The sequence below is a fragment of the Mustela nigripes genome, chromosome 11, assembly GCF_022355385.1.
Source record: "Mustela nigripes isolate SB6536 chromosome 11, MUSNIG.SB6536, whole genome shotgun sequence".
NCBI lineage: Eukaryota > Metazoa > Chordata > Mammalia > Carnivora > Mustelidae > Mustela > Mustela nigripes.
Window position 1 is genome coordinate 21,164,292 of NC_081567.1, and position 13,753 is coordinate 21,178,044.

Below are 13,753 nucleotides of genomic sequence, written 5' to 3' on the forward strand. Positions count from 1 at the left end.
AATTACAAGTAGGAAGAGAGGAAGGCAGAGAGAGAGGGAGGGAAGCAGGCTCCCCGCTGAGCAGAGAGGACCCTGAGACCCTGGGATCATGGCCTGAGCTGAAAGCAGAGGCTTTAACCCACTGAGCCACCCAGGCGTCCCTAAATAAATTTTTTTTTAAAAGTTTGCTTCAACATAACTGAATTACTGGTTGGTTGTGTAAACAGAGATAGGCATATGAGGTTGGAGAATGTCACTCTGAGCAGAGATGGGAAGTGGTAAGGTGTTCGGGAGGTACTAACTTAGCAGTGATTCCCCTCCTGATTTTTTTAAGTAGGTCAACAGAACCCCAGACCCTGAGAACAAGAGTCAGACGCTTAGTCAACTGAGCCACCCAGGCACTTCCAGAGATTTCCCTTTAAAAACAGATAGGGATGGGGTGCCTGAGTGGCTCAGTGGGTTAAGCCTCTGCCTTTAGTGCAGGTCATAATTTCAGAGTCCTGGGATCAAGTCCCACTTTGCACTCTCTGCTCAGCAGGGAGCCTGCTTCCCCTTCTCTCTCTGCCTGCCTCTCTGCCTAGTTGTGATCTCTGTCAAATAAATAAAATCTTTAAAAAAAAAAAAAAAAAAGGCAGATGGGGTGCCCGAGTGGCTCAGTCGGTTAAGTGTCTGCTTTCAGCTCAGGTCATGATCCCCAGGTTCTGGGATCAAGCCCTGCATCCGGCCCTTCCTCGGTGGGGAGCCTGCTGCTCCCTCTCTTTCTGCTGCTGCTCCCTGCTTGTGCTAATGCAAAACTTTTCTCTGTTGAATAAATAAATAAATAATCTTTTGAAAAATAAAAACCATCAGATAAAAAAGCAACTAGGCCTACCAGGAAAGATATCTGATGAGAGAATACATTACTTTGGGTGGGGTGGGGAAACTTCCTGATGCTCACCAAAATTCACTACCATGAGAAAAATACAACCACTTCATCTGTGCTGAAGCCGAGGAAATATGTGTACTGCAGAACGTTGGAGAAAGGAATCAGAAGTCAGATATTCAGTCACCTTGGCCCATGGTGAGTGGGGATTCCAGAAGCCTGGGAATGTCACCGGGAGCAGCTAAGCATGGCAGGACAAGTTGGAGACAGGGTCTGGTCCAGGCCAGCGGAGAAGGCTTAGTTCCGCATCAGCCCAGAAGAGGCTAAAAAGAGCCATCCTGCCTGCAGAGAGTGGGTCTGGAATCGGGCCTGATTTAAATCTGAACAAAGGTAATCAAACATAGCTTGCCCTCGCTACCAAGGCCCATAATCCTGACCCAGAGGGCATCCTCCAAACCTCATTCTAGCAGCAAACCCCTTCAGCAGGAAGGGAAAATCATTCAAATTCATGGAGCCACCGCCTCCCCACCCACCTCCATTCCTAACTTCTTCTCCAACCCCACGAAGCCAGAGGTGCACCCCTACCATATCCGTGAGCTCTGTGGGCCTCTAGCCACAAAAACTCGTGACAAAATGGGAGGGACAAAGCTACCAGATGGTGACTTTCCACAAACCAGCTCCAGTCCTAGGATCCTAAAGAGGCAGAGAACACTCCAAACAGATGACTGACAAGAGGGTAAAGTCATGGAAGGGAAAGGATGGAGGTGGGTACTGAAGCCGTTCTCTTTAGGCAGCTGAAGAGCACAACACGGAATGGAGCTTTTAATTCAAGGGCAAGGCGATAGCTCTCAACAAAGCCCAGGTAAACTAGGATGGGCTTCTAAGGAGATTGCACGTTATTTTCCAGTTAAGAGCAAGCCCAGAAAAAAGCAGCCACGTAGAAGTATGACTAAGCAGAACGAAAACAAACTAAAAAAAAAAAAAAAAAAAAAAAACCCCACAATAGGACCTATGCAGAAGTAGCACAGGGAGGGGAGAAAAGAAAAGGAACAGAGCGTGCAGAAGGCACGTCATGAGAGCACTTCAAGAACAAGGAGAGGGAGGATAATAAGGAAGTCAAGGACTTGACCACCACCATAAACCAATTAGACCTAACACACACACACACACACACACACACACAGAGAACACTCCACCCAGCAACAGCAGAATACATATTTTTCTCAAGTGCCCATGAAACATTCTCTAGGACAGCTCACAACTGAGGCCAGAAAACAAGTGGAGGGATAGCTGGGTCACTCAGTTCGTTAAGTGGCTGCCTTTCGCTCAGGTCACGATCCGAAGGTCCTGGGATCGAGTCTCACATCGGGCTCCTCGCTCAGCAGGGAGCCTGTTTCTCTCTCTGCCTCTGCCTGCCACTCTGCCTGCTTGTGCGCTCGCTCTCTCTCTGACAAATAAATAAATAAATAAAATCTTTAAAAAGAAAACAAGCGTAACTAAGACGGAAATCATATATCCTTTCCGATCATTATGAAATAAAACTAGAAATCAAAAGAAGAAAAAACAGTGAGAAAATTCACAAATATGTAGAAACTAAACAACAGTCTTAAACAACCAATGGGTCAAAGAAGATACCATAAGGGAAATTAAGAATTATCTTGAGACAAATGAAAATAAAAACACAATATACCAAAATATGTGGGATGCTGCAAAAGCAGCACTAACAGCTAATTTATAGCTGTAAATGTTTGGGTTAAAAAAAAACAAAAAAGAAATATCTCAAGCCAACTGCCTAAACTCTACATCCTAAAGACCTAGAAAAGGGGAAAAAAAAAAAAAAAAAGAACAAACTAAACCAAAAGGTAGCAGAAGGGAAGATAATAAAGATCGGAGCAGAGATCAATATAATAGAGCAAAACAAAAAAGAAAAATCAACAAAACCAAGAGGTGGTTGTTTGAAAAGATGAACAAAATTTACACACTTTTAATTAGATTTATTATGAAAAAGAAAGAAGACATTTCAAATAAAGTCAAAAATGAAAGAAAGGACACTACTTCTGATCTTACAGAAATAAAAAGGATTATAAAAAAGTACTATGGGGGGTGCCTGGATGGCTCAGTTGGTAGAGTGTCCAACTCCTGATCTCAGGCCTTGATCTCAGGGTTGTGAGTTCAAGTCCTGTGTTGGGCATGGAGCCTACTTAGAAAAAAAAATACGGGTCCCTGGGTTGTTCAGTCAGTTAAGCAACTAACTTCAGCTCCGGTTCTGAGAGCGAGCCCCATGTCGTCTTTGTGCTCAGCAGAGTGTCTGCTTCTCTTTCTACCTCTGCTCCTCCCAAAGCTCGTGCTCACTCTCTCAAATAAATAAAATATTTTTTTAAGTAAATCAATTAATAATAAATTAATAAATAAATACCAACAAATTGGATAAACTAGATGAAATGAACAAATTCTTAGACACACACAATCTACCAAGACTGAATCATGAAGAAATAAGAACTCTAAATGGATCCAATACTAGTAAGGAGACTGAATCAGTAATCCAACAACTTCCAACAAAGAAAAGCACACCAGGACACCTGGGTGGCTCAGTTGGTTGGGCAGCTGCCTTCAGCTCAGGTCATGATCCCAGCGTCCTGGGATCGAGTCCCATATCGGGCTCCTTGCTCCGCAGGGAGCCTGCTTCTCCGTCTGACTCTGCCTTCCACTCTGTCTGCCTGTGCTCGCTCTCGCTCACTCTCTCTGACAAATAAATAAAATCTTTAAAAAAAAAAGAAAGAAAGAAAAGCACACCAAACAGCTTCACTGGTGAATATATCAGACATTTAAAGAAAAATTTATACTGCTATTTCCCAAACTCTTCCAAAAAATTGAAGAGGAGGAAACACTCTAACTCATTCTATGAGGCCAACACTCCCCCAATCCAAAGCCAGACAAAGACAATGCAAGAAAAGAAACCCACAGACTAATATCCCTGAAGTTTTTTGTTTTTTGTTTTTTGTTTTTTTTGACAGAGAGAAAAGACACGTGCACTGAAGCAGGGGTGGAGTGCTCAAGCAAACTCCACACCCAGCACAGATCCCAACACGGGGCTCGATCTCATGACCCTGAGACCATGACCTAAGCAGAAATCACCAGTCAGACACTTAGCCAGCTGAGCCACCCAGATGTCACATCCCTGAATAGTGATGTAAAAATCCTTGACGAAATACTAGCAAACCAAAATCAGCAGCATATTAAAGGATGATACTCTACAGCCAAGTAGAATTTATTCCTGAGATGCAAGGATGGTTCAATATACAAAAGTCAAGCAATGTATTACACGATATGAACAGAATGCTGGAAAAAATCCACATGATCATCTCAAATGGTGAAGAAAAGGATTTGTTAAAATTCAACACTTTTCATGACATAACTCAACAATCCAGGAATAGAAGCAAACTATGTCAACATAATAAGGGCCCTGGATGAAAAGCTCCCAGCTGACCTAATACTCAATGGTGAAGGACTATTTCAAACTCTTACTCTGAGATCAGGAACAGGACAAGAATGTCTGCTTTTGCCACCTTTATAAGCCTAAGTGCTGGAAGTCTTAGCCAAAGCAATGAGGCATGTAAGAAAAAAGCATTCAAAGAGAAGAGGAAGAAGTAAAATTGTCTTTGTTTGCAGATGATATGATGTTATAATCAGAAAACCCTAAATATTCCACAAAAAAACCTGTTAGAATTAATAAGAGAATTTGGCAAAGTTGCAGGACACAAAATCAACACATAAAAATCAGCTGTATTGGGGCACCTGGCTGGCTCAGATGGTTGGGTATCTGCCTTTGGCTCAGGTCATCATCTGCGGGTCCTGGATCGAACCCCACACTGGTCTCCCAGCTCAGTGGAGAATCTGCTTCTTCCTTCCCCCTGCTTGTGTTTTCTCTGCCTTGTCTCTCACTCAAATGAATAAATAAAATCTTTTTTTAAAAAAATCAGTTGTTCTTCTACGTACTAACAATGAATGATCTGAAGAGGAGAAAAAATTCATTAACAGTAACATAAAAAAAATAATAAAATACTTAGGAAAAAAATTCAACAAGGAGCTGAAAGCCTTGTACTCTGAAAACAACAAAACACTGATGAAAGAAATTAAAGACGACACAAGTAAATGAGAAAACATCCCATGTTCTTGGATTGGAAGACTTAATACTGTTAAGATGGTAATATTACCCAAAACCATCTACGGATTCAATGCAATCCCTATTGAAATTCCAATGGTGTCTTGTGGAGAAACAGAAAAACCCGTCCTAGAATTCATACAGAACTTCAAGGGACCCCAAATAGATAAACATTCCTGAAAAAGAAGGGTAACATTGATGGTCTCACACTCCATGATTTCAAAACTTACAACAAAGCTACAATAATCAAAACAATATGTATGGACCAGTGGGGGTAACGGTGTGGTACTGACATGAGGACGGACATGATCAGCGGAAGAGAAGAGAGTGCCCAGAAATAAATCTTCACATATATAGTCAAATGACTTTCAACAGGGTGTCAAGGTCATACAGTGGGAAAAGGACAACAAATGATGCTCAGAAAACTGGATATCCACATGCAAAAGAAAGAAGTTGGACACTTACCTTACACCATATAAAAATTAACTTAAAATGGATCAAAGAGTTACACATAAGAACTAAAACTATTAACTCTTAGAAGATGGGAAAAGTTTAATGACATTGGATTTGGCAATAGTTTCTCACTTGTGACACCAATAACACAGGCAACAAAATTAAAAACAGATATATCGGACTACATAAAAATTTAAGAACTGTTTATCAAAAGACACTATAAAAAGAAAGAAAGGACAACGCAGAGAATGAGTTTACAAATCATATATCTGAACAGAGATTAATATCCAGAATATATAACAAACTCCTACAACTGAACAATAAAAAATAAATAACCTGATTTATTTTTTTTTAAGATTTTATTTATTTATTTGACAGACAGAGATCACAAGCAGGCATAGAGGCAGGCAGAGAGAGAGAGAGAGAGGAAGCAGGCTCCCTGCTGAGCAGAAAGCCCGATGCGGGGCTCGATCCCAGGACCATGGGATCATGACCTGAGCCGAAGGCAGAGGCTTAACCCACTGAGCCACCCAGGCGCCCCAAATAACCTGATTTTAAAATGGGCAAATGACTTGGAACGTCTGGGTGGCTCAGTCGGTTAAGTGTCTGTCTTCGGCTCAGGTCATGATCCCAGAGTGCTGGGATCAAGACTCCCACTGGGCTCCCTGCTCTGAGGGGAGCTTGCTTCTCCCTCTGCCTCCTGCTCCCCCTGCTTGTATGGTCTCTCTCCCTGAGAGATAAATAAATAAAATCTTTAAAAAAAAAAAAAAAAAAAGGACAAAAGACTTGAATAGACATTTCTCCAAAGATACTCAAATGGCCAATAAGGATATGGCCATATCCAGTATCAGTAGTCATTAGGGAAATGCAGGTCAAAATCACACTGCGATATTAATACACACCTATTAGGATGACTACTATCAAAAAAGCAGAAAATGGGGCGCCTGGGTGGCTCAGTGGTTTGGGCTGCTGCCTTCGGCTCTGGTCATGATCTCAGGGTCCTGGGATCGAGCCCCGCATCAGGCTCTCTGCTCCGCAGGAAGCCTGCTTCCCTCTCTCTCTCTCTCTCTCTCTCTCTCTGCCTGCCTCTCTGCCTACTTGTGATCTCTGTCAAATAAATAAATAAAATCTTTTTAAAAAAAAATTAAAAAAATAAAAAAAGCAGAAAATGACACGTGCTGGGGAAGATGTGGGGAAACTGGAACACATGTACATTACTGCTGGGAATGTAAAAAGATGTAACTCCTTATGGAAAACATGATTCCTTGAAAAATTAAAAGTAGAATTCTCATATGATTCAAAAATTCCACTTCTGGACATACACCTGAACGAACCGAAAGCTGAGACTCCACCAGGTATTTGTACACTTGTGTGCACAGCAATACTATTCACGACAGTCAAAAGACGAAAGTAACTCAGCTGTCTGTGGACAGATAAATAAATGAAAGGTGATATATACATATAATGGAATAATATTCAGACTTAAAAAGGAGAAAAAAAATTTTTTTTTTAAGATTTTTTTTTTTTAATTTCTTTGACAGAGACAGAGACCACAAGTAGGCAGAGAGAGAGGAGGAAGCAGGCTCCCCGCTGAGCAGAGAGCCCTATGCGGGGCTCGATCCCAGGACCCTGGGATCATGACCTGAGCTGAAGGCAGAGGCTTAACCCACTGAGCCACCCAGGTGCCCTGGAAATTTTTTTTTTTTAAGGAGGGAAATGTTTACACATGCTAAAACACAGAAAAACCTTAATGATACATACTATGTGAAATCAACCAATCACACAATGACAAATGCCATGTGATTCTACTTCTATAAGGTCCCTAAAGTAGTCAAATCTCTAGAGACAGAAAGAGGATGGCAGATGCCAGGGGCTGGGGGTGAGAGAGTAAGGAGTTAGTATATTTTTTTTTTGTTTTAAGATTTTATTTATCACAGAGAGAGCGAGCACAAGCAGGCAGAGGCAGAGAGAGAAACAGGCACCCCGCTGAGCAAGGAGCCCAATCCAGGACTCGATCCTGGGATCCTGAAGGCAGTGGCTTAACCAACTGAGCCACCCAGGCCTCCCAGGAGCTAGTATTTAATAGCACTGAGGAAGATGAGGAGTTCTGGAGGTGGCTGGTGGTTATGTTTGCACAACGTAAATATACTTCATGCCATTACCTTGTACACTTAGAAATGGTTAAAATGGTAAATTATATGCTATGTGTATTTTACCATAATTTAAAAAAAAAAAAAAACTCTTTTTAAAATAGAGAGCACTTCCCCATACCCCTGGGGCTAATAATACATGATATGTTACTTAAAATAATATTTTTAATAAATAAATAAATAAATAAAAGAGAGAGCACTTCAAAAAGTTAGCCTGGGGGGCGCCTGGGTGGCTCAGTGAGTTAAAGCCTCTGCCTTCGGCTCAGGCCATGATCCCAGGGTTCTGGGATGGAGCCCTGCATCGGGCTCTCTGCTCAGTGGGGAGCCTGCTTCCCCCTCCCCGCCTGCCTCTTTGCCTTCTTGTCATCTCTGTCTAATAAATAAATAAAAATTAAAAAAAAAATTAGCCTAGGAAAGAGAAGAAATTTGAAGCTACAACCACTTCACACTCAAGGAAATTACATACGGTGTGCTTTCCCTAACAGGATCTAAGTTTCGGTACCTGGCTGGCTCAGTCAACAGAGGTGCAACTCTTGATCCTGGAGTTGAGTTTGAGCACCACATTAGGTGTAGAGATTACTTAAAACAGTAAATATTTTAAATAAAGGGGGGTTGGGGATCTAAGGTATCACTATGAGATATAAAAGGACACTGGGAAAACACTAGAAAGTAAATAATGATCTCACAAAAGTAAAAATTAAACAGAAAAATAGCAGAAATGCTATTTTGGAGTACCCGGTTGGCTCAGTCAGTTATACATCAGCCTTTGGTTCATGTCATGATCCCAAGGTCCTGGGATCAAGCCCCGAGCCAGACTCCCTGCTCAAGGGAGAGTCTGCTTCTCCCTCTTCCTCTCCCTGCTCCCTGTTCTCTGTTTCTCTCTCAAATGAAGAAATAAAATCTTTAAAAAAAAAACCGTAATAGAGGGGCGCCTGGGTGGCTCAGTGGGTTAGAGCCTCTGCCTTCAGCTTAGCTCATAATCCTAGGGTCCTCGGATTGAGCCCCGCATCAGGCTCTCTGCTCAACAGGGAGCCTGCTTCCTCCTCTCTCTCTGCCTGCCTCTCTACCTACTTGAGATCTCTGTCTGTCAAATAAATAAATAAAATCTTTAAAAAAACAAAAAAAACAAAAACAAAAAACTATAATAGAGTAATAAGGAAGAATGAGGGGCGCCTGGGTGGCTCAGTGGGTTAAAGCCTCTGCCTTCAGCTCAGGTCATGATCTCAGAGTCCTGGGATTGAGCCCCGCATCTGGCTCTCTGCTCGGCGGGGAGCATGCTTCCTCCTCTCTCTCTCTCTCTGCCTACTTGTGATCTCTGTCTGTCAAATAAATAAAATCTTTTAAAAAAAAATAACGAAGAATGAAAGCTTCCCAGCTGTTTCTATGACATCAACACAACCATGATACTAACCCCCGACACAGATATCTACTAACGAGCTCTCTATGAAAAAGTTCTAAATAAAGCATCATCAAATATCCAGTAGGACTTTAACATGCACTCACACATGTGCATGCGCACCCACACAGACATCTCATAAACGTGTGGGGCTTGATCTTGAGGTGCAAAAATAATAGGATATTAGGAACGCTATCAATATGATTTCCCACATTAGTAGATCAGAGGAAATAAAAATCGTATTTGACAAGGGTCAAACGATAGACTTAAGATGTGTGCATTTCCTTAAAAGTAAATTTTACCCCCTCAAAAGAGAATCTTAAACTGAAACTGAACTGTAGTTGTTGATATGAATGCTGAAGCAGTTAAGAGTGAAATATGTTGATATCTGTAAGTTACTCTGAAATGCACCCCCAACAGAACCTGGATGGACAGAGCGATGGATGGGTGGGTTGATGTGTGACAGAGCTAATGTGCTGAAACACCAAACTAGGATCTAGATGTTGTTTGTTGTATGCTTATCTCGACATTTCCGTATGCTTAAAAATATTCATATGAACTACTGGAAAAAGGTAACCCCCATTAGGTTACAACTTAATTCGAAATTACATAATTTAATCCAAAGTAAGACACTCAAAAGGTGGAAGACTTGGAAAGCCTTACCCCTGTGGGGGGGTGTGCAGCGAGGAGAGAGGCCGGCACTTACCTAAAGACGGGGAGGCGAAGGCCGTGACAATCTGCGGCGAGGCCAAGGCCTCCAGCCTGTTCTTCAGCGCCTCCAGGTGCACACATTTTTCTGAGTAGTCTGGCGTATCAACAAGCATCATTAAGCTGTTCTGCATACCGGTCAGCTTGGCAGAAATCACAGCTACGTCCTACGAAAGGCCAGAACAGAAGATATTTATTTTAAAAGACCCCAGGTCCTTCAGGAGCGCCTGGGTGGCTCAGTTAGCTAAGCATCTGCCTTTGGCTCAGGTCATGATCTCAGGGTCCTGGGACTGAGTTCTGTGTCAGCCCCCGGCTCAGCAGGGAGTCTGCTTCTCCCTCCCCCTCTGCCCCTCTCCCCTGTTCATGCACTCGCTCTCTGTCTCTGTCTCAAATAAATAACATCTTTGAAAAAAAAAAGAAAGAAAGAAATGAAAGACCCCAGATACTTCGATAAGAACAGACAAAATACAGGAAAAGACAGTCCATATAATAAAAAAATGGCCCATAAACTTATTATGTTCAATATGATTAGCAGTCAAATCAATGGAAATTTAAACAAGAGTTTTCTTCCTAACAAAGTGGAAAACCCTAGAGAAAATTATGATAGCTACTGTTCGTGAGGGTGTGAAGAAGAAGAGTCTGGTCCCATAAATTTGTACTGTCTTTCTAGAAGGTAATTTAGCAATTTGCATCAATAATTGAAAATTATTCGGACGCCTGGGTGTCTCAATTGTTAAGCCTCTGCCTTCGGCTCAGGTCATGATCTCAGGGTCCTGGGATCAAGCCCCACGTTAGGCTCCCTGCTCAGTGGGGAGCCTGCTTCTCCTTCTCCCACTCCCTCTGTTTGTGGTCCCTTTCTCACCGTGTGTCTATCAAATAAATAAATAAAATCTTTTAAAAGAAATGGAAAATTATTCACACGATTTTTTTATTAAAGATTTTACTCATGTACTTGAGAGAGAGAGGGTGCCGCGCATGAGCAAAGGGCTGAGGGGGGCGTGCAGAGGGAGAGGGAGAATCAGACGACTCGCCAAGCACAGAGCCCAATGCGGCAAACCTCAGGACCTTGAGATCATAACCTGAGCTTCACGAAGGCAGATGCTTAACTGACTGAGCCACCCAAGCACCCCTCACATCTTTTGACCTCGTGTTTCCTTTTCTAGAAATTTGTCCTAAAGAAACAATTGCGGGGGGGGGGTGCCCAGCTGGCTCAGTTGGTGTACCATGATCTCAGGGTGGTGAGTTTGAGCCCAACATTGGGTGTAGAGATTACTTAGATATAAAATCTTTAAAAAAACAAAGAACGAACAATCAGAGGGACACAGAGATAGTCATGGATTCTAATTAATTAATGTGATTCTAGTGTTGTAGTAACGAAAGCCTGGAAGCAACCTAAATCCTAAAGGACGAGTCACTCATAATGACATGCGGAATACGTGCACACATTAAAAATCATGTTTTTGAGAAGTATTAATTACAAAGGGAAATAAGACTTTCTATTAAGTAAGAAATAAGACATTAATTTAAGATCTTGTTTAGATAAAAAATAGACACTAGAATATATGTAATGTCTTTATATCAGTAATACATAATATATACAAAATACATAAGCACAAATATGGAAATAGTAGGAAAAAATACCCAGTACACATTAAAAAAACTTATCAGTGTGCACAGGAATAGGATCATTTTGTTTTCTGCCTTGTACTTTCTGGAATTTTCCAAATCTTCTAAGACACACATAAATTATGTTTAAAATTAGAAAAATAAATGCTGTTTTTTAGAAGAATTCAAGGTATAGTAATTGTGTTTCATTTCATCACTCCACAGGTGTCTATATCATGTCAGACACCGTGTTAGATGCCTGAGACACACAGAAGCTCACACGGCAGCCCCTGAGTTCACAGCGTGTTGGGACAGTAAGATGAGGACACAATTTAAGGAGTACGGATCAGGAGCCAGCGGCACAGGGAGGGAGCGAATGAGTTTGCCCGCGAGGGGCCAGGAGCCGGCAGGGATGCCAACTGCTCCAACGGTTTGGCGGAGGGACAACGGGCAGCAGGACCAGAGCGGTGGCGGAGGAACCCAATGAACAGACAACCACAGAGAGGTCCCGGGATGGGAAAGGCCCCCCAACCTGTGTTCCACACTCCCATTTCATCCATTTTCTCTGCCTTTTCCATGGAGGTTTCTCCCGAACTCTGTGACTGAGAAGGTCTTCCGTCAGGTGGGAGACACCAACTCCAGAAGGTGGAAAGACCCAGAGCTACTGCAGGTCTTCCCACTCTTTGCTTGTGTGTGTTTCCACGTGCTGCGTTTTCCAATCCCTTGCGGGTTCGGGGAAATGACTTTCTTGTTTGTGCCTCTGAACCTCAAGCGCCTGCCTACCTGGCCTGCGGACATGCCCTCAACTAAAGACCTGAGTCTTTTTTTTTTTTAAAGATTTTATTTATTTATTTGACAGAGAAAGATCACAAGTAGGCAGAGAAGCAGGCAGAGAGAGAGAAGGTGGGGGAAGCAGGCTCCCTGCTGAGCAGAGAGCCCGATGCGGGGCTCGATCCCAGGACCCTGAGATCATGACCTGAGCTGAAGGCAGAGGCTTACCCCACTGAGCCACCCAGGAGCCCAAGACCTACCTGAGTCTTGAAGGTCTCCTCAATGTCGGCACTCAGGGTGCTCCACTTGTCCGCTTCCTGAAGGGATTCGGCCGCGAGCTGCATTCTGGACTTCACCTGGTCGATTTCTACCAATACCTAAAAGAGAGACGAGAGGACAAACACTAAGGAAGTGGCAGTTCCTTCATCTCTGGCCTCCGCCTGTGACCGGAAACATAAGCGTCACAGCACGCGCCTGTCTTGAGGGAGCTTCTGTGAATGTCTCCCCAAAACAAGAATCGGCCTGAGGGACAGGAGCCGAAATACCTGCATTGACTGAGATGTATCCTGTTCAAATTTTTTAATGTCCTCCTTGACAAGAATCATCTGTTCTTTCAGAAAAGACGCTTCCTGTTTCAGGGCTTCGACATCGCGGAGCACTTTGGGCATGTTCTGAAGAGCCTGGTGACTGGTTTCTGTAGCAAGAACCCAAGAACAAAAGGTGAAACTCGGACCGGTCACCAGTGGACAAGATGAACAGATCGTGAGACAGGAAGGGATTCTGCCCAAAGCACCCCCAACCACACAAGTTTTCTGTGGAAGATGCGGAGGGAGAGGAGGAGGGCTGGGAGGCGGGCTCTGCCAGGACCATGTTCTCCCAGACCGCCGGACGTGCGCCATGTGATTTGACAAGGACGGAACCATCAACCTGACCCAACATGAACGCTTCTCCACGACTGAGTTCAATTGAAAGTCCCTTCGTGAGGAGAGGAGGTGAAAGAATCTGACACTGGGTCAATGCCAACTATGTAGCAGGTGACCTACGAACATTCTAGCACTGAATGTCCACAGGAATCACCAGCAGCCACCTGTTACAAATTGGGAAACTGAGGCTCAGAGAGGCTGAGTAACTGCCCTCAGATTTCACAGAGCTGAAACCAAACCTTACATATGTCTGGCCCCAATGTCCGCATTCCATGGTCTTTTTGAAATAGAGTCCATAGACGGCCAGCGCCAACTGGGGCACAGTTAAATGCAGGTCTCTAGGCGCCTGCCAGAGTTTCTCATTTAGCAAGTCCAGTAGGAGACTGGGTGACATTAAGAAAGCTGCATGTTGTAAACAAACGTCCCAAACACAGACTACAACGTGCACATCTCTGGGCCCTATGATGTGTTACGTGGAATTGGGAGAGCTAATGGCGCACCCTTGACCCTTTAAAGGGCAATGCACCGGGGAATCAGTAAGTCCACTGTCTTCTCTCTACCAGTGCGGTGAACGGAACCTGAACTTCTTTTTTTTTAAGATTTTATTTACTTATTTGACAGACAGAGATCACAAGTAGGCAGAGGGGCAGGCAGAGAGAGAGGAAGGGAAGCAGCTCCCCGCTGAGCAGAGAGCCTGATGCGGGGCTCAATCCCAGGACCCTGGGATCATGACCTGAGCCGGAG

General features: G+C 43.4%; 1 protein-coding gene across 1 annotated transcript in view; it reads right to left on the minus strand.

Moving 5' to 3' along the window:
- COG7 (component of oligomeric golgi complex 7) overlaps nucleotides 1–13,753 on the minus strand; it is an 83,127-nt gene that overhangs the window by 64,095 nt on the left and 5,279 nt on the right. The window contains exons 2-4 of the mRNA XM_059415122.1: nucleotides 12,632–12,780; nucleotides 12,347–12,463; nucleotides 9,709–9,877 (exon numbers count right to left, since the gene is read on the minus strand). Coding sequence (XP_059271105.1) covers nucleotides 9,709–9,877; nucleotides 12,347–12,463; nucleotides 12,632–12,780 — 435 coding nt within the window. The remainder of the gene's footprint in view (nucleotides 1–9,708; nucleotides 9,878–12,346; nucleotides 12,464–12,631; nucleotides 12,781–13,753) is intronic.